The sequence below is a fragment of the Narcine bancroftii genome, chromosome 1 (assembly GCF_036971445.1).
Source record: "Narcine bancroftii isolate sNarBan1 chromosome 1, sNarBan1.hap1, whole genome shotgun sequence".
NCBI lineage: Eukaryota > Metazoa > Chordata > Chondrichthyes > Torpediniformes > Narcinidae > Narcine > Narcine bancroftii.
In genome coordinates, this window is record NC_091469.1 from 5544394 (window position 1) to 5568881 (window position 24488).

At 50.6% G+C, this 24488-nt stretch overlaps 2 protein-coding genes across 9 annotated transcripts in view; one reads left to right on the plus strand and one right to left on the minus strand.

Annotated features, from left to right (window-relative positions):
* LOC138754929 (paired mesoderm homeobox protein 2-like) overlaps positions 1–18161 on the plus strand; it is a 28825-nt gene extending 10664 nt beyond the window's left edge. The window contains exons 2-4 of the mRNA XM_069919958.1: positions 13431–13615; positions 14537–14715; positions 16361–18161. Coding sequence (XP_069776059.1) covers positions 13431–13615; positions 14537–14715; positions 16361–16496 — 500 coding nt within the window. The 3' untranslated portion in view covers positions 16497–18161. The remainder of the gene's footprint in view (positions 1–13430; positions 13616–14536; positions 14716–16360) is intronic.
* Positions 1–24488, minus strand: part of card9 (caspase recruitment domain family, member 9) — an 81536-nt gene that overhangs the window by 9128 nt on the left and 47920 nt on the right. The window lies entirely within an intron of this gene.

The following is a 24488-nucleotide window of genomic DNA, read 5'->3' on the forward strand; positions in this document are numbered from 1 at the left end:
GTGGACCGTGGGCTCAGACCAGCCCCACCCCCAACTCTGCCAGTGGGCCGTGTGCTCAGACCAGCCCCACCCCCAACTCTGCCAGTGGACCGTGGGCTCAGACCAGCCCCACCCCCAACTCTGCCAGTGGACCGTGGGCTCAGACCAGCCCCACCCCCAACTCTGCCAGTGGACCGTGGGCTCAGACCAGCCCCACCCCCAACTCTGCCAGTGGACCGTGGGCTCAGACCAGCCCCACCCCCAACTCTGCCAGTGGACCGTGGGCTCAGACCAGCCCCACCCCCAACTCTGCCAGTGGACCGTGGGCTCAGACCAGCCCCACCCCCAACTCTGCCAGTGGACCGTGGGCTCAGACCAGCCCCACCCCCAACTCTGCCAGTGGACCGTGGGCTCAGACCAGCCCCACCCCCCACTCTGCCAGTGGACCGTGGGCTCAGACCAGCCCCACCCCCAACTCTGCCAGTGGACCGTGGGCTCAGACCAGCCCCACCCCCAAGTCTGCCAGTGGGCCGTAGACTCAGACCCGCCCACTCTGCCAGTGGACCGTGGGATCAGACCTCCCTCTGCCAGTGGGCCGTGGGCTCAGACCACCCCCACTCTGCCAGTGGGCCGTGGCCTCGGACCACCCCCACTCTGCCAGTGGGCCGTGGCCTCGGACCACCCCCACTCTGCCAGTGGGCCGTGGCCTCGGACCACCCCCACTCTGCCAGTGGGCCGTGGGCTCAGACCCGCCCACTCTGCCAGTGGACCGTGGGATCAGACCTCCCTCTGCCAGTGGGCCGTGGGCTCGGACCACCCCCACTCTGCCAGTGGGCCGTGGGCTCGGACCACCCCCACTCTGCCAGTGGGCCGTGGCCTCGGACCACTCCCACTCTGCCAGTGGGCCGTGGCCTCGGACCACCCCCACTCTGCCAGTGGACCGTGGGCTCGGACCCCCTCCACTCTGGCAGTGGGCCGTGGGCTCGGACCCGCCCACTCTGCCAGTGGGCCGTGGACTCAGACCCGCCCACTCTGCCAGTGGACCGTGGGATCAGACCTCCCTCTGCCAGTGGGCCGTGGGCTCAGACCACCCCCACTCTGCCAGTGGGCCGTGGCCTCGGACCACCCCCACTCTGCCAGTGGGCCGTGGCCTCGGACCACCCCCACTCTGCCAGTGGGCCGTGGCCTCGGACCACCCCCACTCTGCCAGTGGGCCGTGGCCTCGGACCACCCCCACTCTGCCAGTGGGCCGTGGCCTCGGACCACCCCCACTCTGCCAGCGGGCCGTGGCCTCGGACCACCCCCACTCTGCCAGCGGGCCGTGGGCTCGGACCACCCCCACTCTGCCAGTGGGCCGTGGGCTCGGACCACCCCCACTCTGCCAGTGGGCCGTGGGCTCGGACCACCCCCACTCTGCCAGTGGACCGTGGGCTCCGACCACCCCCACTCTGCCAGTGGACCGTGGGCTCGGACCCCCTCCACTCTGGCAGTGGACCGTGGGCTCGGACCCCCTCCACTCTGGCAGTGGGCCGTGGGCTCGGACCCCCCCACTCTGGCAGTGGACCGTGGGCTCGGACCCCCCCTCTCTGCCAGTGGACCGTGGGCTCAGACCCGCCCACTCTGCCAGTGGGCCGTGGACTCAGACCCGCCCACTCTGCCAGTGGGCCGTGGACTCAGACCTCCCTCTGCCAGTGGGCCGTGGGCTCAGACCACCCCCACTCTGCCAGTGGGCCGTGGGCTCGGACCACCCCCACTCTGCCAGTGGGCCGTGGGCTCGGACCACCCCCACTCTGCCAGTGGGCCGTGGGCTCGGACCACCCCCACTCTGCCAGTGGGCCGTGGGCTCGGACCACCCCCACTCTGCCAGTGGGCCGTGGGCTCAGACCAGCCCCACCCCCCACTCTGCCAGTGGACCGTGGGCTCAGACCAGCCCCACCCCCCACTCTGCCAGTGGACCGTGGGCTCAGACCAGCCCCACCCCCCACTCTGCCAGTGGACCGTGGGCTCAGACCAGCCCCACCCCCCACTCTGCCAGTGGACCGTGGGCTCAGACCCGCCCCACCCCCCACTCTGCCAGTGGACCGTGGGCTCAGACCAGCCCCACCCCCCACTCTGCCAGTGGACCGTGGGCTCAGACCCGCCCCACCCCCCACTCTGCCAGTGGACCGTGGGCTCAGACCCGCCCCACCCCCCACTCTGCCAGTGGACCGTGGGCTCAGACCCGCCCCACCCCCAACTCTGCCAGTGGACCGTGGGCTCAGACCCGCCCCACCCCCCACTCTGCCAGTGGACCGTGGGCTCAGACCAGCCCCACCCCCCACTCTGCCAGTGGACCGTGGGCTCAGACCAGCCCCACCCCCCACTCTGCCAGTGGACCGTGGGCTCAGACCAGCCCCACCCCCCACTCTGCCAGTGGACCGTGGGCTCAGACCAGCCCCACCCCCCACTCTGCCAGTGGACCGTGGGCTCAGACCAGCCCCACCCCCCACTCTGCCAGTGGACCGTGGGCTCAGACCAGCCCCACCCCCCACTCTGCCAGTGGACCGTGGGCTCAGACCAGCCCCACCCCCCACTCTGCCAGTGGACCGTGGGCTCAGACCAGCCCCACCCCCCACTCTGCCAGTGGACCGTGGGCTCAGACCAGCCCCACCCCCCACTCTGCCAGTGGACCGTGGGCTCAGACCAGCCCCACCCCCCACTCTGCCAGTGGACCGTGGGCTCAGACCAGCCCCACCCCCCACTCTGCCAGTGGACCGTGGGCTCAGACCAGCCCCACCCCCCACTCTGCCAGTGGACCGTGGGCTCAGACCAGCCCCACCCCCCACTCTGCCAGTGGACCGTGGGCTCAGACCAGCCCCACCCCCAACTCTGCCAGTGGGCCGTGGGCTCAGACCAGCCCCACCCCCAACTCTGCCAGTGGGCCGTGGGCTCAGACCAGCCCCACCCCCAACTCTGCCAGTGGGCCGTGGGCTCAGACCAGCCCCACCCCCAACTCTGCCAGTGGACCGTGGGCTCAGACCAGCCCCACCCCCAACTCTGCCAGTGGACCGTGGGCTCAGACCAGCCCCACCCCCAACTCTGCCAGTGGACCGTGGGCTCAGACCAGCCCCACCCCCAACTCTGCCAGTGGACCGTGGGCTCAGACCAGCCCCACCCCCAACTCTGCCAGTGGACCGTGGGCTCAGACCAGCCCCACCCCCAACTCTGCCAGTGGACCGTGGGCTCAGACCAGCCCCACCCCCAAGTCTGCCAGTGGGCCGTAGACTCAGACCCGCCCACTCTGCCAGTGGACCGTGGGATCAGACCTCCCTCTGCCAGTGGGCCGTGGGCTCAGACCACCCCCACTCTGCCAGTGGGCCGTGGCCTCGGACCACCCCCACTCTGCCAGTGGGCCGTGGCCTCGGACCACCCCCACTCTGCCAGTGGGCCGTGGCCTCGGACCACCCCCACTCTGCCAGTGGGCCGTGGGCTCAGACCCGCCCACTCTGCCAGTGGACCGTGGGATCAGACCTCCCTCTGCCAGTGGGCCGTGGGCTCGGACCACCCCCACTCTGCCAGTGGGCCGTGGGCTCGGACCACCCCCACTCTGCCAGTGGGCCGTGGCCTCGGACCACTCCCACTCTGCCAGTGGGCCGTGGCCTCGGACCACCCCCACTCTGCCAGTGGACCGTGGGCTCGGACCCCCTCCACTCTGGCAGTGGGCCGTGGGCTCGGACCCCCCCACTCTGGCAGTGGGCCGTGGGCTCGGACCCCCCCCACTCTGCCAGTGGGCCGTGGGCTCAGACCCGCCCACTCTGCCAGTGGGCCGTGGACTCAGACCCGCCCACTCTGCCAGTGGACCGTGGGATCAGACCTCCCTCTGCCAGTGGGCCGTGGGCTCAGACCACCCCCACTCTGCCAGTGGGCCGTGGCCTCGGACCACCCCCACTCTGCCAGTGGGCCGTGGCCTCGGACCACCCCCACTCTGCCAGTGGGCCGTGGCCTCGGACCACCCCCACTCTGCCAGCGGGCCGTGGCCTCGGACCACCCCCACTCTGCCAGCGGGCCGTGGCCTCGGACCACCCCCACTCTGCCAGCGGGCCGTGGGCTCGGACCACCCCCACTCTGCCAGCGGGCCGTGGGCTCGGACCACCCCCACTCTGCCAGTGGGCCGTGGGCTCGGACCACCCCCACTCTGCCAGTGGACCGTGGGCTCCGACCACCCCCACTCTGCCAGTGGACCGTGGGCTCGGACCCCCTCCACTCTGGCAGTGGACCGTGGGCTCGGACCCCCTCCACTCTGGCAGTGGGCCGTGGGCTCGGACCCCCCCACTCTGGCAGTGGACCGTGGGCTCGGACCCCCCCTCTCTGCCAGTGGACTGTGGGCTCAGACCCGCCCACTCTGCCAGTGGGCCGTGGACTCAGACCCGCCCACTCTGCCAGTGGGCCGTGGACTCAGACCTCCCTCTGCCAGTGGGCCGTGGGCTCAGACCACCCCCACTCTGCCAGTGGGCCGTGGGCTCGGACCACCCCCACTCTGCCAGTGGGCCGTGGGCTCGGACCACCCCCACTCTGCCAGTGGGCCGTGGGCTCGGACCACCCCCACTCTGCCAGTGGGCCGTGGGCTCGGACCACCCCCACTCTGCCAGTGGACCGTGGGCTCCGACCACCCCCACTCTGCCAGTGGACCGTGGGCTCGGACCCCCTCCACTCTGGCAGTGGACCGTGGGCTCGGACCCCCTCCACTCTGGCAGTGGGCCGTGGGCTCGGACCCCCCCACTCTGGCAGTGGACCGTGGGCTCGGACCCCCCCACTCTGCCAGTGGGCCGTGGGCTCAGACCCGCCCACTCTGCCAGTGGGCCGTGGACTCAGACCCGCCCACTCTGCCAGTGGACCGTGGGATCAGACCTCCCTCTGCCAGTGGGCCGTGGGCTCAGACCACCCCCACTCTGCCAGTGGGCCGTGGCCTCGGACCACCCCCATTCTGCCAGTGGGCCGTGGCCTCGGACCACCCCCACTCTGCCAGTGGGCCGTGGCCTCGGACCACCCCCACTCTGCCAGTGGGCCGTGGCCTCGGACCACCCCCACTCTGCCAGTGGGCCGTGGGCTCGGACCACCCCCACTCTGCCAGTTGGCCGTGGGCTCGGACCACCCCCACTCTGCCAGTGGACCGTGGGCTCCGACCACCCCCACTCTGCCAGTGGGCCGTGGGCTCGGACCACCCCCACTCTGCCAGTTGGCCGTGGGCTCGGACCACCCCCACTCTGCCAGTGGACCGTGGGCTCCGACCACCCCCACTCTGCCAGTGGACCGTGGGCTCGGACCCCCTCCACTCTGGCAGTGGACCGTGGGCTCGGACCCCCTCCACTCTGGCAGTGGGCCGTGGGCTCGGACCCCCCCACTCTGCCAGTGGGCCGTGGGCTCAGACCCGCCCACTCTGCCAGTGGGCCGTGGACTCAGACCCGCCCACTCTGCCAGTGGACCGTGGGATCAGACCTCCCTCTGCCAGTGGGCCGTGGGCTCAGACCACCCCCCACTCTGCCAGTGGGCCGTGGCCTCGGACCACCCCCACTCTGCCAGTGGGCCGTGGCCTCGGACCACCCCCACTCTGCCAGTGGGCCGTGGCCTCGGACCACCCCCACTCTGCCAGTGGGCCGTGGGCTCGGACCACCCCCACTCTGCCAGTGGGCCGTGGGCTCGGACCACCCCCACTCTGCCAGTGGGCCGTGGGCTCGGACCACCCCCACTCTGCCAGTGGGCCGTGGGCTCGGACCACCCCCACTCTGCCAGTGGGCCGTGGGCTCGGACCACCCCCACTCTGCCAGTGGGCCGTGGGCTCGGACCACCCCCACTCTGCCAGTTGGCCGTGGGCTCGGACCACCCCCACTCTGCCAGTGGACCGTGGGCTCCGACCACCCCCACTCTGCCAGTGGGCCGTGGGCTCGGACCCCCTCCACTCTGGCAGTGGACCGTGGGCTCGGAACCCCTCCACTCTGCCAGTGGGCCGTGGGCTCGGACCACCCCCACTCTGCCAGTGGGCCGTGGGCTCCGACCACCCCCACTCTGCCAGTGGGCCGTGGGCTCGGACCACCCCCACTCTGCCAGTGGACCGTGGGCTCCGACCACCCCCACTCTGCCAGTGGACCGTGGGCTCCGACCACCCCCACTCTGGCAGTGGACCGTGGGCTCCGACCACCCCCACTCTGCCAGTGGACCGTGGGCTCCGACCACCTCCACTCTGGCAGTGGACCGTGGGCTCGGACCCCCCCACTCTGCCAGTGGGCCGTGGGCTCCGACCACCCCCACTCTGCCAGTGGGCCGTGGGCTCGGACCACCCCCACTCTGTCAGTGGACCGTGGGCTCCGACCACCCCCACTCTGCCAGTGGACCGTGGGCTCCGACCACCCCCACTCTGCCAGTGGACCGTGGGCTCCGACCACCCCCACTCTGGCAGTGGACCGTGGGCTCCGACCACCCCCACTCTGCCAGTGGACCGTGGGCTCCGACCACCCCCACTCTGCCAGTGGGCCGTGGGCTCCGACCACCCCCACTCTGCCAGTGGGCCGTGGGCTCGGACCACCCCCACTCTGCCAGTGGACCGTTGGCTCCGACCACCCCCACTCTGCCAGTGGACCGTGGGCTCCGACCACCCCCACTCTGGCAGTGGATCGTGGGCTCCGACCACCCCCACTCTGCCAGTGGACCGTGGGCTCGGACCCCCTCCACTCTGGCAGTGGACCGTGGGCTCGGACCCCCTCCACTCTGGCAGTGGACCGTGGGCTCGGACCCCCTCCACTCTGGCAGTGGGCCGTGGGCTCGGACCCCCCCACTCTGGCAGTGGGCCGTGGGCTCGGACCCCCCCACTCTGCCAGTGGGCCGTGGGCTCGGACCCCCTCCACTCTGGCATTGGACCGTGGGCTCGGAACCCCTCCACTCTGCCAGTGGACCGTGGGCTCGGACCCTCTCACTCTGCCAGTGGGCCGTGGGCTCGGACCTCCCTCTGCCAGTGAAGTGTGTCTGCGTATTGCCCCTCTGCGATAGATTGCAGGACTCCCTCTCTGTTTTTCCATCAGAAATGGCCCTACTCATCCATTCCCACCAGCAGTGCAGCACTCCCTGCCCTGATGGTACTGCATTCTCCTTTTGCTGTGATCCCTCGGTATATGCCCCAAGAGTGCTGCATTCTCTCGGTGCTGCTCTCTCAGTGGATGTCTTTTCTAGAGTAGGAGGAAAATAAAAGAATGGAATTAATTTCAAATCAAAGAGCTGAGATGGCAATGAGAACTTAGCAAGGCAGTGGAGCAAACTGAACTGCAGAGTCTGTTGGAATCAGCAGGACGTATGTTAATGCAGGCCCAGATTGCAGCTCCTGACTGAAAGTATTTCGCAGCTAATGAGAACAAGGCAGCCAAAGATATTTTAATTGGAAAACAAGGCTGAAAGTGTGGTGAGTTAAATGGTTGGCAGATCCCTCCATCCTTAATTGAAAACACTTTGGTTTGTGAAAGTAAAACCATACAAGAAAAAAATATCCTTGTCAGGGAGAGAGTTATACTGACTACAATTCTCTTCGGTTCCAGGAGTTCAAATATTTTTTTTAAATTAAATTGAAATCTCAATCAGGGTCCTTGCTCCCTTCTGTAAACTGGTTTAAACCTGAAAGTTGAATTGTGTATCACAACCAGTACATTTCTCAGGAGCAAGTCAGACAAATGATAAAATGTCTGGTCATGGAAGAGGTTTATTGGAGCATCCTTAAACGTAGAGAGAGGTGGTGAGATTAAGGAATGAATCCTAGCTGAGGTCACCAAGGATGAAGGGGGCAGATTGAAAGAGTACAGAGATCTATCTCAGAGTGGTAGGGACATAGGGAGTTTAAAGGGAGGGATAAGGCCATGAAGAGAATTGAATTTGAAGAATTAGAATATAAAAGTTAACTCTGGAATCAATGAATAGGGCTTGTGCTAGTTAGAAAGAAAAGTAGGAGTGACTTGTATAAAACTGAATCATTAAAAAATAGGACTGAGACAAAGTAAGAAATCTGAAGATTTGGGACAGCATCAGTTGCCATTTGCAGAAGACCTCGACTTCCAGCACCCTTTGAATGGAGGAAAGTTTCCTAACCTTCCCCTCACAGATTTCACTCTCAATTTTATTTCACAGACTTCAAACCTAGATTCCTCAACCAGGGCAGATAGATTCTTTCTGTCAAGCCCATGAATCTAAACTCCCAAAAATATAACCAGTTTACGTAATTTCTTGTAATTTAAGCTTTGGAATTGAAGAGGCATAACTTCAAGGAAAACAATCAGAAAAAAGTCTCTTAGCTTTCTTTCAAATGGTGGAGTTTGAAGAAGTAGAAGTAGAAACTTGGATGTAGTGTTTCTATTAATGATGATCCTGAACTTAAAAGCCTAGACATTCTCTAATACTTCATATTTTCATGCCACAGAAGGTGGATATTTAGACACACCTCAAAGCAACTTCATCTGTCTCAATCCCCCACTTATTTCCCTGTAACCTATTCTCTTTCACAAACAGTTATTAAATACCCTTTGATTTTCTGACCATCCATCTTGACTGTAGATTATAAACAGTGGGTATTAACAGCAGCAGACCAGCAAGGGGCCCAGCAGTTGGGGGGCCTACGCAGGCTGCAGGCAACTTGTGTTCAGGGGACCCGGATGGGCGGTGCGCTGCTGGAGACTGGCTCATTGGAACCAGGTATGAGAACTGGGATTTGAGAGCGTGCCGAGGGCAAGAAGGGCTCCTGAAGGGCCTCAGGTGCTGAAAGCTTCCAGATCATGTCAGAGGTTTAGATCTGGAGCTTGGGCTACCAATGGATTGAGCAGGTGTCTGTGCAGCTGCAGAGGCTGCGGGAGCGTTGAGCACTCACCGACTCTGAAGGGACTCTACTTCTCTTTCTTACTGTAAGGGGCGTCAGGCAACACTGATGGTGACTCTTTGACTGCCTTACAGCAGACAGAAGTAAATATCATGTTATATTACATGTTCTGTATTATATAGTGAAACATGAAAGTCTGCAAATGTTATAATTGTAGTAAAAGCACAGAAATGCTAGAGGAACTCAGCCAGTCTCACAATGTCCATAGGAGGTAAAGATATATTACCAATGTTTTGGGCCTGAGCCCTTCAAGGAATAAGCAAAGAACAGGAAGGTGTCAGAATAAAGACTGTAGTCTGGCTGGGACAGAAGTCCAGACCAACAAAAGGTGTTAATTGGATGGGCGAGGTGAGGTGAGAATTGATTTTGGCTCTGTGAAAGGAGGGGGAAAGGCGAAATTCAAAAGATTCATTCCTTTATTGTCATGTAATAAAAACAGTGTAATACTGCCTTTTATTTTTTCTGTAAGGAAGACAGATTTGCCATCAGCAAAAATTGCCGAGCCAGTGAAAGAGAAGCAAAAGATAATTCCTCCCAGAGTCACTGAGTGTCTGTGGATTCACCTCCAGTGCTCCAACAGCCTTGTTGAGCCCCTCGGCTCTGTCTGCCGCAATAGTATGGATCTCCCAGTGGCCACCCATTTCTATTGCCCATTCCATTCTCTTGCTGATATGTCTGTTCATGCTCTCCTGCATTAACTGGACTGAGACCACCTGCAAATTGGAGGACTCCTTAGTTTGTGCCTGGGCACCTTTCAACCAGATGGCATTAACAAAGACTTCTCTGGCTTCCACCCCCTCCCCCCGACCCTTCAATTTCTTCCTCTGTCACCTTTCCTTCAGCTCTATCTTTTCACTCTTCCTTTTCCCTCTGAGCCAAAATCAATTCTCACCTTTCCTCTTATCATATGCAATTAACACTTTTTGTTGGTCTGGACTCCTCCCCCACCCAGTCCTGTCTTTATTCTGACACCTTCCTGTTCTATGAAGAAGGACTCAGGCCTGAATCATCGGTAATCTTTACCTTCTATGGACGCTACCAGACCAGTTGGGGAAACTGAAGGGTTGAGGTTGGACCTTGAATAGCTGGCAGTGAGATCAGAAAGGGTGTGGGACATGCACTCAGTAAAATACGGTGGGGAAGTCTGAGGTGGCAGAAGGTTGCAGGTAAGTAGGGAATTATTTGATTGGGATGCCAATCTGGTATTCCCTTTGGAAGTTCCTGAAGTGTCCAATGAGGTTGCTATCAATTTGGTCTGCTTTTCCCTGCAATACCATGTATGAACTTTGCACCAGGAATAGTGCCAACCCTTTACGCAGTAGAGTGCAAGGAAAATAAGTGCCCAGTCACATTTTCATTGCAGGGGATAGTGATGGAGGCTGGCCCATTGGGGGCATCTAAACAACTCTTAAACACATGGAGGTAAGAAAAAAAATGGAGGGTTATTGCTGTGAGGTCGAAAGGGTTAGATTGATTGTGGAACAGGTTTATATAGGTTGGTGCTGTGCGGTTCCATGATTACCTTCTTGTTTCACTCTGGGATTAAAAAGGATCATACAATTGAAAATGCAGGTCACTGCCTGTTTTTCTGTGCTGTAGTGTTCTGTGGTACTTGATCATTTTGGACTTCCTTGTCAAATGGAAGTTTTTGGAAGGTGTTCTAAAGAGATTGGTCACACAAGTCTTTGAAACTGCAATTGATTAGGGATAGACATTGCTTTGTGCTTGGTAGGTCATGTTTAATGAATCTCATAGAATTTTTCAAGGAGGTTTCCAGAAAAGTTAATGAAGAAAAGGCTGTGGATATTGTCCATGTGGACTTTAGTAAGGCCTTGACAAAGTCCCATGTGGGAAGTTAGTCAGGAAGGTTCAGTTGCTTGGTAGGATAGTACACTGGATTTGATATTGGCTCTATAGGAGAAGCCAGAGTGTGGTGGATGATTGCTTCTCTGACTCGAGGCCTCTGACTAGTGATGTGCCTCAAGGGTCGGTGCTGGGTCTATTGTTGTTTGTCATCTATATCAATGATCTGGATGAAATTGAGGTAAATTGGATCAGCAGGTTTGCAGATGACACAAAGATTGGAGGTATAGTGGAGAGTGAGGAAAGCTTTCAGAGGGATCTAGACCAGTGTTCTCAAAACTGGGCTGAAAATGGCAGATGGAATTTAAAGCATACAAGGGTGAGATGTTGCATTTTGGAAGGACAAACCAAGGTAGGATATGCACAGGTAAATGGCAGGACACTGAGGAGTGTGGTAGAACAATGGGATCTGGGATAATTCTCTGAAAGTGGTGTCACTAGGGTTAAAAAGTGACCTTTTGGCATATTGCCTTCCTAAATCAAAGTATCGAGTACAGGAGTTGGGATGTTACAGTAAAGTTGTACAAGGCATTGGTGAGGTCACCAAACTACAAGAAAGATATCAATAAAATTGAAAAATGCAAAGAAGGTTCAATGGGACTTCAGGAACTGAGTTACAGGGAGATTTGATCGAGATATGATGGGTATAGATAGAGTAAATCTACTGAGGTTAGAACATAGAATAATACAGCACAGTACAGAACCTTCAGCCCTCGATGTTATGGCGACCCATTTATTCCTTCCTAAAAAAATGTACTAAACCCTCCCTACCCCATAACCCTCTATTTTTCTTTCATCCATGTGGCAATGCATCTAAGAATCTCTTAAATGCCCCCAAAGTTTCAGCCTCCATCACCATCCAGGTACCCACAACTCTCTGTGAATATAAAAAGAAACTTACCCCTGATGTCTCCCCTAAACCTCCCTCCCTTAACTTTGTACATATGTCCTCTGGTGTTTACAGATCCTGCCCTGGGAAAAAGATTCTGGCTGTCCACCCTATCTATGCCTCTCATAATCTTGTAGACCTTCATCCTTCTATGATAACCTTGCCTCATAAGACTTGTTTTCCAATCCAGGCAACATCCTGGCAAATCTCCATAATTTCCACATCCTTCTTATAATGAGGTGACCAGAACGGAATACAATATTCTAAGTGTGGTCTCATCAGAAATTTGTAGAGTTGCAACATGACTTCTCTACTCCTGAACTCAATCCCCCTATTAATGAAGCCCAGCATCCCATAGGCCTTTTTAACTATCCTATCAACCTGTGTGACCACCTTGAGGGATGTATGGATTTGGATCCCCAAAGTCCCTCTGTTTATTTTCCTACCATCTTTTCCTTGTCCCAGTGGGACAAACCTACCTTGAACATTACTTCTATGCTTTCACCCTTAAACATCTGTTTCCAATTTACTCTCACTAGTTCTTGCCTCATCCCTTCATAATTAGCCCTTCCCTAGTTAAGCACGTTCCCATTTTTGTCTGTTTTTATCCTTTTCCATTGTTTTGTTGAAGCTAAGGGGGTTGTGGTCATTCTCACCAAATTGCTCCCCCACTGAGAGGTCCACCATCTGACCAGGTTCATTACCCAGAACCAGTTCTAGTATGGCCTCTCCTCTGGTCCACATAAAGTGTCAGGAATCCTTCTTCAACAAACCTGACAAATTCAGCCTATTTGCAGTCAGGAAGTGCCAGTCAATATTAGGGAAGTTGAAATTACCCATAACTACCATCCTGTATTTTTTGCACCAATCTAAAATCTACCTGCTTATCTGCTCCTCGGTGTCCTGAGGGCTATTTGGGGGCCTATAGACTATTCCCAGTACAGTGACAGCTTCCTTCCTATTTCTGACTTCCACCCCCCCCCCCCAACTCTTTTCATCTCTCATCCTAATCTTTTTAAAACGCCTAAACTCCAAAACCTGTATCAGCCAATCCTGCCCTTCCTCCAGTCAAGTTTCAGTAATGGCCACAATATCATAGTTCCACGTACTGATCCATGCTCTAAGTTCATCCCCTTTATTCCTAATACTCCTAGCGAGAGAGACAAACTAGAGGTTATGGGTTAAGGGTGAAAGGGGAGAAGTTTAGAACTATAGAATGCTACAGCACAGAAAACAGATAATTAAGCCCTTCTAGTCTTGCTGACCATCATCTTGCTAGTCCCACTAACCTGCTTCCATTCCATAAACCTCCAGACCTCTCCCATCCATGTATCTATCCAATTTATTCTTAAAACACAAGATCAAGCCTGCATTTACCACATTTAGGGGGGAACATTAGGGGAAATTTCTTCACGCAGAATGGTGGGAATATGAAACGAGATGCCAGCTGAAGTGGTGAATGCAGGCTCAGTTTTAACACTGAAGAAAAATTTGGACCGGTACATGAATGGGAGGGGTCTGGAGGGATGTGGACTGGGTGTAGGATGGTGGGACTTGGCTGATTCAGGGCTGAAGGGCCTGTTTTTCTGTGCTGTAGTGTTTTGTGGTACTTGATCATTTTCAATTATACTCAAGACTGCAATGGAGGTTTCACGAGGAGGCTCTGTGCTACACTGAAAATATGTGATTTTACCAGCACCACTGAATGTCCCAGGGTGTGAGTTCCACAGGCACTGACCTTCACTAGGGTCATCTGTTTTTTAATTTTGTCAGGGCAATGCTGTGTATGACCTCTCCTCCCCTCCCTCTCTACAGCTGTGCGCCGGATTCTAAATGCTGATCTCCAGAAAGAGAAGAAGAAGCAGAGGAGGAACCGGACTACATTTAACAGCTCACAACTACAGGCGCTGGAGAGAGTCTTTGAGAGAACACATTACCCAGATGCATTTGTCCGGGAGGAGCTGGCCAGGAGGGTCAATTTAAGTGAAGCGCGAGTGCAGGTGAGAACAGAACCTCAAACTTCAACACCAATTGTAAATGGGATCAGTATACAGAGGGAAAATTTGGAAGGCCATGTGATGTTTATGTAGCACAAAAACTCCTTCAGTCGAATGATCATTTTCTTACTGCTGACAAATTTCAAGCCTCCCTTAAATTCATCAATGCTCTTATGGCAGCCAATTCTTCACCGGATGTGTTAACTTGCCCTTTCTTCCTTGGTAGCTTGCACAGCACAGCAGAACTTGGAACTCAAACTGTTCGTTTTGCCAAACTTTGTGGTGTTATTTTACTGATCCACTGGCTGTTAAATTGGAACTCACTCTGCCTGGTCCACAGGGAATCTCTCATGGATACCTTTAAGGGGAAGTTGGATAAACACAGTCGTGAAAAGATCTCTGCAGTTTTGTTTGAATCTAAACCCCTGCAAGGCAACACCTCTCACCATCTTGGTGACCTGTTCCAGCCCTAGAACATTTGGAGGTGGCTCTCCTCTTCCTATTCTAGCTTCTTGCAGGTTCAGATTCACCACCATTGGCCCTGAACTCTGGAATTCCCTTCCTAGATCTCTCTACCTTGTTCTGTTCCCTCAAGAAACTTCTTAAAAATCTACTTATTTAACCAGGCCTTTGCTCCCTTAACCTAATTACATGTGGCTTGGTATTTTATCTCATTTACATTCCCATGAAGCATGTCAGTACACTTCAGAATTTTGTTTGATAAGTTGAAAGGGTGACGTGTGGGAAGAGCAACATGGATTTGTCTGAAAGGAACTGTTTCTATCAAGTAAATTCAGTAAAACACCAAAGATTGGTTTTAGATGACAGAAGACAGCTACATTTGTCTCTCTCTCTCTCTCACTCTGTCTTATTTCTTCCCCGCCCCCCCCCCCGCCCACCTCCCCAACTCTATTACACTCCTAGGTCTGGTTTCAGAATCGAAGAGCGAAGTTTCGCAGGAATGAACGAGCCTCCTTAGCCAGCAGGACAGTCTCGCTCCTCAAGTCCTATGGCACAGAAGCAGCCATCGAGCAGCCTGTAGCCCCCCGGCAGGCCTCTCTGAGCACAGAGTTTCTCTCGTGGTCGGCCAACTCATCGTACAGGTCAGTGATGCTTACCAGAGCAATGCATGATGGGACTTGATGGCTCATGTCATCCCATGCTTCTGGTTTCATGTCATTTTAACTCTCCTTACTCTCTCACCAACCTGCCTTTTGCCCTCTTCATTGCTCAGGAGCAGATTGAAAGAATATCTTGAATTCCATTTACAACCTAATGGTTTGCACCTTGGATTTTCTGATTTCAGGTAACCCACACCCCTGGAGCTCTCCTGTATCACACACTCTCCTGTCTCCTTTGGTTGTCCTTTCCCAGCCCCTTACCTCATCTGCTTCCATCTGCCCATCACCCTCTCCCCATCCCATCACCCACACCACTCCATCCCTCCCCTGTACTGTTGTATGTTGGCAAATTTTCCTCTTCATTCTGATACAGGCTTTGATGTGAAGTTTGGCTATTCCTATGTCTCCAGAGATGCTGCTTCCCCCATTGAGTTCTTCCAGCATTCTGTTCTTTGTTCCAGATTCCAACATTTTCAGTCTCCTAACTTTTCTCTTGACATGAAAGGATTGGGAGAAATAAACCGAACCCATGACCATACACCGCACACATTCTTCAATTTCTCTTGAGCCGTTTTATTAAACATCCATTTGAAAGCTTAATCCCAAATCAGACCCAGTGTTGCCTGACCCACGATTCACTGCACAGCAGTTGTAAAGATCATGGGCTCAAGTCTTGCAGCCTGACTGAAGGATCACGATGCTGATAGGAATGTGCGAGGAGAGTTGTCATCCATTTAGATATTGATCAGGAACTTGTTCCCAAAATCTATTTATCCTTCAATCTACCTTATTAAAAACAGATACTTCAGTGCAGTGCTGAGGGAGGGCTTCACAAACCCAAACTTAGATACCAAAGCGAACCCGGGCCCTGTCTCTTTTTGCAGATGGATGTTAGGATCCTCTGACATTACTTGAAAGTTTGCTCCTAAAGTTCTGGTCAATATTTACTCTATCAACACATGCAATTAAATACAGTAAAACCCCTGGTATCCAGCACCAATGGGGATTGGTAGATGCAAGCAAGTACATTTTCTGGTTGCCTGAGATGGCATGTTGTGTGAATTGGCAGACTAATGGTGAGGCATGCCAAGTTTAAACCTGTATTCTTTACCTATTTATTTTCAATTTTTTTGCTGCTTGTTTGAATTCTGTATGCATGTATATCTCATTTATATTATGTTTCCTACATTACAATAGTTTTTAAACCCAAGTAAGAACCTCATTGGCTCTAACTATTCGATGATGATATAAAGAGAGATTTACTGTTTCCAATCAATGGTCCCCGAGAGTATTTGATTCAACAAATTAGAGGGAGCTTTGTTCAGTTTCTAAGTGCCTGGGAGAACCTGATGGGGCAGCGGAGATCGAGCTTTACTCTATCTCCAACCCTTATAGCAATTGGCTTGAGAACTCAATAGAACAGATCTAAGGAAATGTTTCTGTGTCTTAAATATGTGGGTCATCTGGCATGGGTTTGTATGGTGGGTGGGTCCAACCTCTATCATCATGAGGTACCTTGGGTTAGACTTGACTTGGAGCCTTTTGTAGCCCTCTGATCAGCACGTCCTGAGATGCCAAACACTTGGCTCAAAAGTATTTGAAACTTTATCTTCTGTGATATTTACAGCCCAGTACCATCGTACAATTCGAATGGATCAAGCACGAGCAGTCCTGGGGTTACAATGGCCAACAGCATTGCCAATCTACGACTGAAGGCCAAGGAATTCAGCCTCCAGCGGAGCCACATAACTCCCATCAACTGATCCCAGGCTGGCCTGGGACAAAACCAAGTGCTCCGGACATCGGCACAGGACAATGTGCTTGGGACACATTCTAACCCAGGTCAATGTGCTCAGGACATGCTCTCATCCAGCGTCATGTGTTTCAGCACATTTTGATCCAGGACAATATTATCCAGGCCAGCATGCTCAGGACTTTCTAACCCAGGGCAACATGCCCAGCACAATCTGACCCAGGATAAGCTGCTTGGGACCCTCTGATTCCAGACAAAGTACTTGGGACATGGCGATTCAGTTCTCTACTCTATGATGATGAACTCAAGATACATTGATGCAAGGTAATGTGCTCGGAATGCACTCAGACCCAGGCAACATGGTTGAGACAACGTGACTCAATAATTTCAAGCCCCAGAACAAAATATGTACCGAGTAATTCTGGTTATTTCTTATAGACTGAAATATCTCCTTGGATACCTGCATAGGCAGAGTGAGTCGTTACATAATGCTGATGGTCAGTGGTGACCAGTGTGTCACACAGTAAATGCAACCTTCACTTTGAAAGTCCCTCACTGTGGTTTATTTGAATCTGTGTGCTGTGTGTTGATTGGTTGCTGAGCTTCCATTCAATAGTCTGTCTACACCAACCCCCAAAATCATTCCTATTTCTTTTTACTTTGTAATAGGTGAGTTGTCCTACGGCTGGCATGCAGTGAGCTCACAGATTGAACACCTGCTCAATGCAGCAGGTGAAGTTCTACTTGCATAGGTTCCTCTGGTATTGTACCTCCAAGTGCCCTGGTTTCACGAGAGCCCAAACACAAGAGCAGCACAGTTACTTAGCTGGTAGGGCTGCTACCTCCCGGCTCTAGGGACCTTGGGTTTCCATGTGATTGCATGGATTTTCTGGTTTCCTCTCATTTTACTGCAAGACCTGCAAATTAATTAGTTAATTGGTTACTGTAAATTGGCCCCAGTGTGCAAGTGAGTGGTACAATCTGTGGAGAGCAGAAGGCTTGTAGTGAGAATAAAATGTTAAAATGAAGAGTAGGATTTGTGTAAAGGTGTGGCTTGATGGTCACTGTGGATTCACCAGGCCAAAGGGTCTATTTCCCTGCTGTGTGACTCAGTGGCTTTGAGAAACAAGAGATGCCACATTCACCAAATATCCTCCCTTCATCACCTTTACCCCATTGCCCTACTTGTGAATCCACTTCAAGGGCAATTCTGCCATCCTTTCAGGAAGTGCATGTCAGATAATAACAGCTCTCTGCAAAGAAGCTTTTATCCTGCCTGATACTTCGGATAATTATTTTATATCTGTCAGCTTCAATTGTCAGAGAAAAGATTTTCCCTTTATTGAGTTGTTAACATTCGTGATAAGTTTCTTTCTGATCTTTAGCCATGTGAAACAACATCTCAGAACAGTCAAATGCCTTACGGCGACACATAGGTCACAACAGGCCAGCCTGAGGTTGAATCTTGGTCGCACAGGTGAAAGATAAATGTTTGTGCATAGGGATAAAGTGACAAGACAAAATAAAAGTACTTTGCACGATTATTAAAAAGATTTGAAATAAAAGGTGTAACATGGATGTTACTTGTACATTGCGTTGTTTTGCAATGAATTTATGCATGTGATGTTTAATCATTTCACTAAAAAATTGTTGAATAAATAATGTTTCAATATTATATTGAAAACTAATTGCAGGGACCTAGATCCTTTGTATCATGGACCATTTGACTGTCATTCTATAATTTCACCCGATTCCTCTAATGCAATGGATTTTCTCCCATTTGTTTAACACATGGAAGTGATATTGTTGTGAGAGGAGAGAGGGAATTTCAGACCCCAGCTGGCTGAAGATGCACCATCATTGGTGGGGCAGTGAAAATCAGGATGTGCAAGAAGTCCAGAATGGAGGAATGCAATGGGCCTTAAACCTGGAAAGATTGAACATCTAAGGAGAGAAAGGGTGAGGAGAGCAGCCAGAAGTTTTTAATTTAATTTTAAAATAAGCAAACTTTTAAAGTAGTTTCACTTTCCACTAAAGACAGACCTATCCCAAAACTGTAAATACATTGAACTACCCTTTTTATCCAAGCAGTGAGGAACAGAGGGCCCATTCAATACTAGGTGGCAGCAGGTAGTTCCTTGGCCTGCTGTGTCCTATCATGGACAGGAGCTGGCACTGAGACACAGTCGCAGGCCGGACTGGATTGTTCCCGTTCACCCACTCTGCACTGTTGCTCAGCCTGCAATGTGGGCCTCTCTCTCTTGTTTTACTTGGCAACCCTTTCCTTGGACTGAAGATTTTAATAACTTTTGGCCTTTGATAAAGATTCCCAAAAATCATTATTGAGAGGAAAAAATATCCACTATCGACCTAGCTATTAAATAAAAGACTAATCCCATGAGCTCTGACTGGAGCCAGAAAAAAACCAGACTCACAGGAGAGGGTCTGGACTTTTAACTCCTCCTGATCATCTGCTACTTGTGTATTCCAACACTGCTAGAAACATCCTGAGAAACAATTAGGCAAATCTCAATGGACTAGGAAGTGGATTCCTTTTCCAGTTTTGTTGCCACACTTTCCCTCTCCTCCCTACCCTCACTCCTTTCCCTCCCCATCCTTCTCTCTTTTCCTACTCCTCTGCTTCAACTTCTCTCCTGTTCCCCTTTCCATTACTGCTCCTCGCCCTTCCACTTCAGTCCTCTTCCTTCCACTCCTCCCCCTCCAGCCTCCCCCAACTCCTTCCCAACCCATACCCTTTCTCTGGACCCAACTGTCTACTTATTATTGCGATCCCTTTTGAAGAAACTCAGCCTGAACTACTGTCACTGGGATCTGTGGTAATGTATTTCTTTTCATCTCCAGACTTACAAGAGCCTCGATGTTAGTTTGCCATTTCTTCATTAATTTTGAGTCCAACTCAAATAGCCAGCTGCCAGCTACATTTCAAAGCACAGATCATACACCAATGAAAATAAAGCAGGGTTGTGGTTCTGTTACAGGATGCAATCCTGATGAAAGCCACTGACCTGAAGCATGAATTCTGTTTATCCCTCCCCAGATGCCGCCTGACCTTCTGAGTGTTTCCAGTCTTTAGTTTAAATTTTAAGTACACTGTTAATTCAAGTGGTACATTCTGAGCTATTTTAAGGCAGGCATGGATTAATATGTACAAGTCAGCACCAACTGCAATTTATAGTTTAAAATTCTAGGAAAAGTCCCAAGTTGGGATAAATTCAGTCTGATTGACTTACCAACTCCACATGGAAACAGAACAGGAAATTACATCTCAGGAATCTGAGTCAGCCTGCATACCTAGTCACTGTGGATCTGCCCAAGTCTCTGGAGAGGTTGCAAGAATGCTGGGATAGCTAAATTCCTCTGATGTAATTCTTCCTGAGTATTTGGAAATTTATGAAAGTTACTGGAACCCTAGCAAGTTTGGGATGATCTCTGGGTTAAATAGAAAGGAGAACTTCATTAAGCAAAGCAGCAAGTCCTGAGGAACAATAAAAACAGCTATTGCGCTGCGTCTTGTCTGACAGCCAGTGTCTGAGAGGTTGCAGACCTTCAACCTCAACAGCTGTAACAATGGGTGTGTAGGCATGCCTCTAAAGTGACGATGTAGGAAGAATCAAGGGCAGAGTGAGGGGAAGGGGAGAGGGTAGACTGAATGAAGAGTGAGTATGAATGTGTCCAGTGAGCCCAGCATCACAGCCTCCTCAAGATCCACAGAGCCACACATGCAGATTAATAGCAGGATAATGCATGCACCATGGCACCCTCAAAAATCTGGTACCTAAACCTCTTGCCAAGACCTGTTCATCTATCATGGCTCTCACTTACCCAGTGCATAATCTCACCTCTCTCCATTTCTGTAACGAATACTCCAGCCTGTATAAATCCCTCAAGGATCTCTGCAGAAATACTTTTAGCTCCATTAGCTCAAAAATTCCTTCCCCAACCCTCCTGCCACTCTCCCTCTCTGTATCCACCTATAAGCCACTCCCCATAACCAACTTTTTTTGGCTGAGATTTTGTTTATCTGCTCTGATATCTCCGGATGTGACTTGGCAGTCACTGATGTTCCTCTGGAGTGCACTGGGATGTTCTGTGTAGTTAAAGATGGAAGTTGACATTACTCCTTAGAAGCTGGAGCTGGTGGCCTGAAGGATTTCAATAACAGTGATATTCAAAAGTTTAAATAACTCAAGAGGGAATGAACATAAGCAGGCTGGTTCACAGAAACCTTGTACAATCATTCCAATGCATCGCTGAATTTTCCAAAAGAAACAAATTACAGATCCTGGATAGCTGAAGAAGAAAATTAAGAAACTCAAAAACTGCAGATGCTGAAATCTTGATAGAATGATGAGAAGTTGGAGCAAGTCCTTTTGTCTGCAGAAATGGACAGTCAACGTTCCAGGTCAGAACCTTTTATCGAGACTAAAGTGTAAAAAGAGTGATGTTATGCATATAGTTCTGGACCATGGACTGACCTTTTGGACTCTGGACTGTCATTATAAAGGATGGATTTCTGCTAAGAACTCTGTGTAACTTGTAGTACAGCTGAGTGCTAACTTGCCAATTGCTTGGATATTTCGAGAACAATAGGATAATCCAGCTGTGAAGCAGAGAGTGGCAATTGGAGAGGCAGAACAGCAAATGAAAAGGCAGTTGGAGCAGCAGAGGGCAGCTGGAGAGCTGGGTGAAATGCATATGCCTCTTGCGTGTAGATTCGTAAGTTTACTGCAATGCAATGTCAGTCATTTCTCCAATGTTGAATACCACATCTTTTGTTATCAGTTAAAGAACTGAATTTGGACATTGAACTTTGAGATTGAATTCTGTGGACTGTATTTTTTTTGGACTGACTGACCTGAGGTTTTTGGGGATTTTTGCTTTTTGAACATTGGGCACAGACTATAATGGTCTGGGTTTTCTACATACACTGTTTATAAATATGATATGTGTATATTTGTTATAGATACTTATAGTAGGGTTAATTGGGTTAAGACGTTATATTGTTAATAGTCTATAATAGTTAAAATTTAACCTTTTTGAATTGCATCTTCTGTTGTTGCTCCAGGATCCAAACAAATTTGAGAACTTAGTGATCAATTGTCTGAGTCTGAATCAAGCTGGAGCTTGGCTATTGATGGAATTCCAGTCTGGTCTAAGAAATTCCTTTGGTAAAGATCATTAAAAGCTAGTGTGTGTGTGAAATCAACAGCAACGAGCCTGGATATAGATGGATTTTTGGCATTGCCCTTTCTTGAGAATTTGAAAAAGGCTAAAAAGCACAAATTGATGACTATTGCCAACAAGTTGGCAATTGCTTCAACAGAACCACAAATGAAAAAGGTTGAGATTGGAAGGAAAATTGCAAAATACTACATAGAAGCAGGAAATTTTGACAAAGAAGTGTTAGAGCAGTTTCCCAAGAGTAAATCTTCTGAACAAATACAGTTGGAATTAAAGAGATTAGAATTGGAGGCAGCCCAGAGACAAAAGAGATTGGAAATGGAACTGAGATATTAGAACTACAAGCAGATGAGAAAATTAGGCCGCATGACCTGGAAAAGATTAGAATGGAAAATGGCAGGAGAAAAGAAGAGTCTCAAGATCAAATTCTTGGTCATGGTGAGAGAAAGTTAGGTTAGTTCCTCCATTTGAGGAAACTGAGATAGATACAGGTTTTCAGCATTTTGAGAGAGTGCTGTGAGTTTAAATTGGCCACAAAACCAATGGTCTCTTATGTTGTAGAGTGTTATTAAAGGGAAAGCTCAACAGACTTGTTGAATCCCACCATGGCCAAAGGAAAAGTCACTTATGAAGGTCATTGTTGAACCTCACCGTGGCTAAAAAGAAAAGGACTGTGTTGGCCCATTGCCCAAAACCAAAGATGGGTATCAGTATTTGTTGACACTTGTGTGCAGCCACAAGGTTTCTGGCGGCCATTCCTCTGAGAAACATTAAAGCAAAGGCAATTGTGAAGGCTTTGTTAACCTTTTTCACCTTGGTTGATCTGCCTAGAGAAATTCTGTCAGATCAAGAGAGTAATTTTCTGTCAGGCTTATTCCACCAAGTGGTTTATGAATTGAGAGTTAAGCAGATTGTATCTTTTGTATACCATCCAGTGAGTCAAGGGGCCTTGGAGAGGTTCCATTCAACCCTGAAAAACATGATGAGAACTTGTTGTTTAGAGAATGAAAAGGATTGTGATGATTGGGTTCATTTGCTTTTATTTGCAGTGTCTGTCACATGGTTTTAGTCCATTCAAGTTGGTTTTTGGACATGAGGTGAGAGGTCTTTTAATGTTATTAAAGGAACAGTGGGTTAATAATGATGTGCATTTAAATTTGTTGGATTATGTCTTTAAATTTAAGGAACAGTTGCTTAAAACTTGTGAAATGGCAAAGGAGAATTTAAAGGCCACTCATCAGAAAAGGAAGGTTTGGTATGAATGCAAGACAAAGATCAGAAATTTTAAACCTGGTGACAAAATGTTGGTTCTGTTTCCTACATGTTCAAGTCCTCTTAGAGCTAGGTTTTCAGGGCCATATAAAGTTGAGTCTAAAATTAGACTCACTAAAATTAGTGAGGTCAGTTATGTTATTGAAACACCCAATTGCAGATGAGAAACTCAAATATAACCATATTTTGAGCAGATGCCTCACAGAGAGAATAAACTTTCTCTAGAGGTGATGGTTATCAACTGGGATAATAAGGAGGCAAATAAAAATAGTTTCAGAGAAGGTTGTGGGACACAAAAATTGATAAGCCGGAGGTTGGAAAATTCTCTGGTTTTGCAAGACCTGGAAACAAAGTTAGCTCATCTCTAAACTTCAGAAAGGAAAGAAATGAGATATTTACTTTTAAAATTTGAGAATTTATTTGCAGATGTAGCTCAGAAAATTTCCCTAACTTACCATGATGTTGATGTAGGTGATGCTAGACCTATTAAACCTCATCCCTATGGGATGAATATGGAAAAGTGCAGACTAGTAGATCAGGAAATTGACTACATGTTGAAGGACGGTATCATTAGAAAGTCTGCTTCAATTAGAGTTCACCTTGTGTTTTAGTGCCTAAGCCAGATAGAAATATTAGGTTTTGTACTGACTATAGGAAGGTAAATGCTGTGACAAAGACAGATGCTTACCCTATTCCTAGAGTGGATGCTTGCATAGAAAAGGTGGGGAAGGCAAAATTCCTTACTAAAATTGACTTGTTGAAAGATTTCTGAGGTGTTCCTTTAACAGATGGGGGTAAAGAGATTTCTGCATTTGTAACACCTTCTGGGCTGCATGAGTACAATGTCATGCCCTTTGTTATGAAGAACGCTCCAGGGACATATCAAAGAATTATTAATTTTGTAATCCAGGGGTTGAAGTAACAGGTACTAACATTGATGATTTAGTTTTCAGTAGTGACACGTAGGAAGAGCATATCCTTGAGTTGTAAGAATTGTTTAATCAATTTTCAAACTTCAATCTCACAGTTAATTTAAGTAAACACGAGTTTGATCATGCAACTACTTTCTTATCTGGGTTATGTTGTAGGACAGGGGCAGTTGACACCAGTTGAGGCAAAGATTTCTGACTATCTCTGAGTTTCACGTTCCAATTAGTAAGAAAACTCTTCGAAGGATCCTGAGAATAATTGGTTACTATCGCAAGTTTTGTAAAATCTTTGCAGATATTACATTCCCTCTAACAAAACTGCTTAAGAGGGAGAAAGATTTGTCGGGTTGAAATGTTGCCAAGAGCATTTGTAAAATCCAAGGCCATTTTATGCCACCAATCTGTGCTTAAGTTACCTGACTTAAATAAACCATTTTCTTTAGCCGTGGATGCCATTGATGAAGCTGTGGGTGTGATGTTGTTACAGAAGAAGAATGATAATATTATTGATGATTCTGTATCCTACTTCTCGAAGAAATTTAATGATCATCAGAAGAATTATTCGACCATAGAGAAGGAAGTGTTAGCTCTTGTGTTGG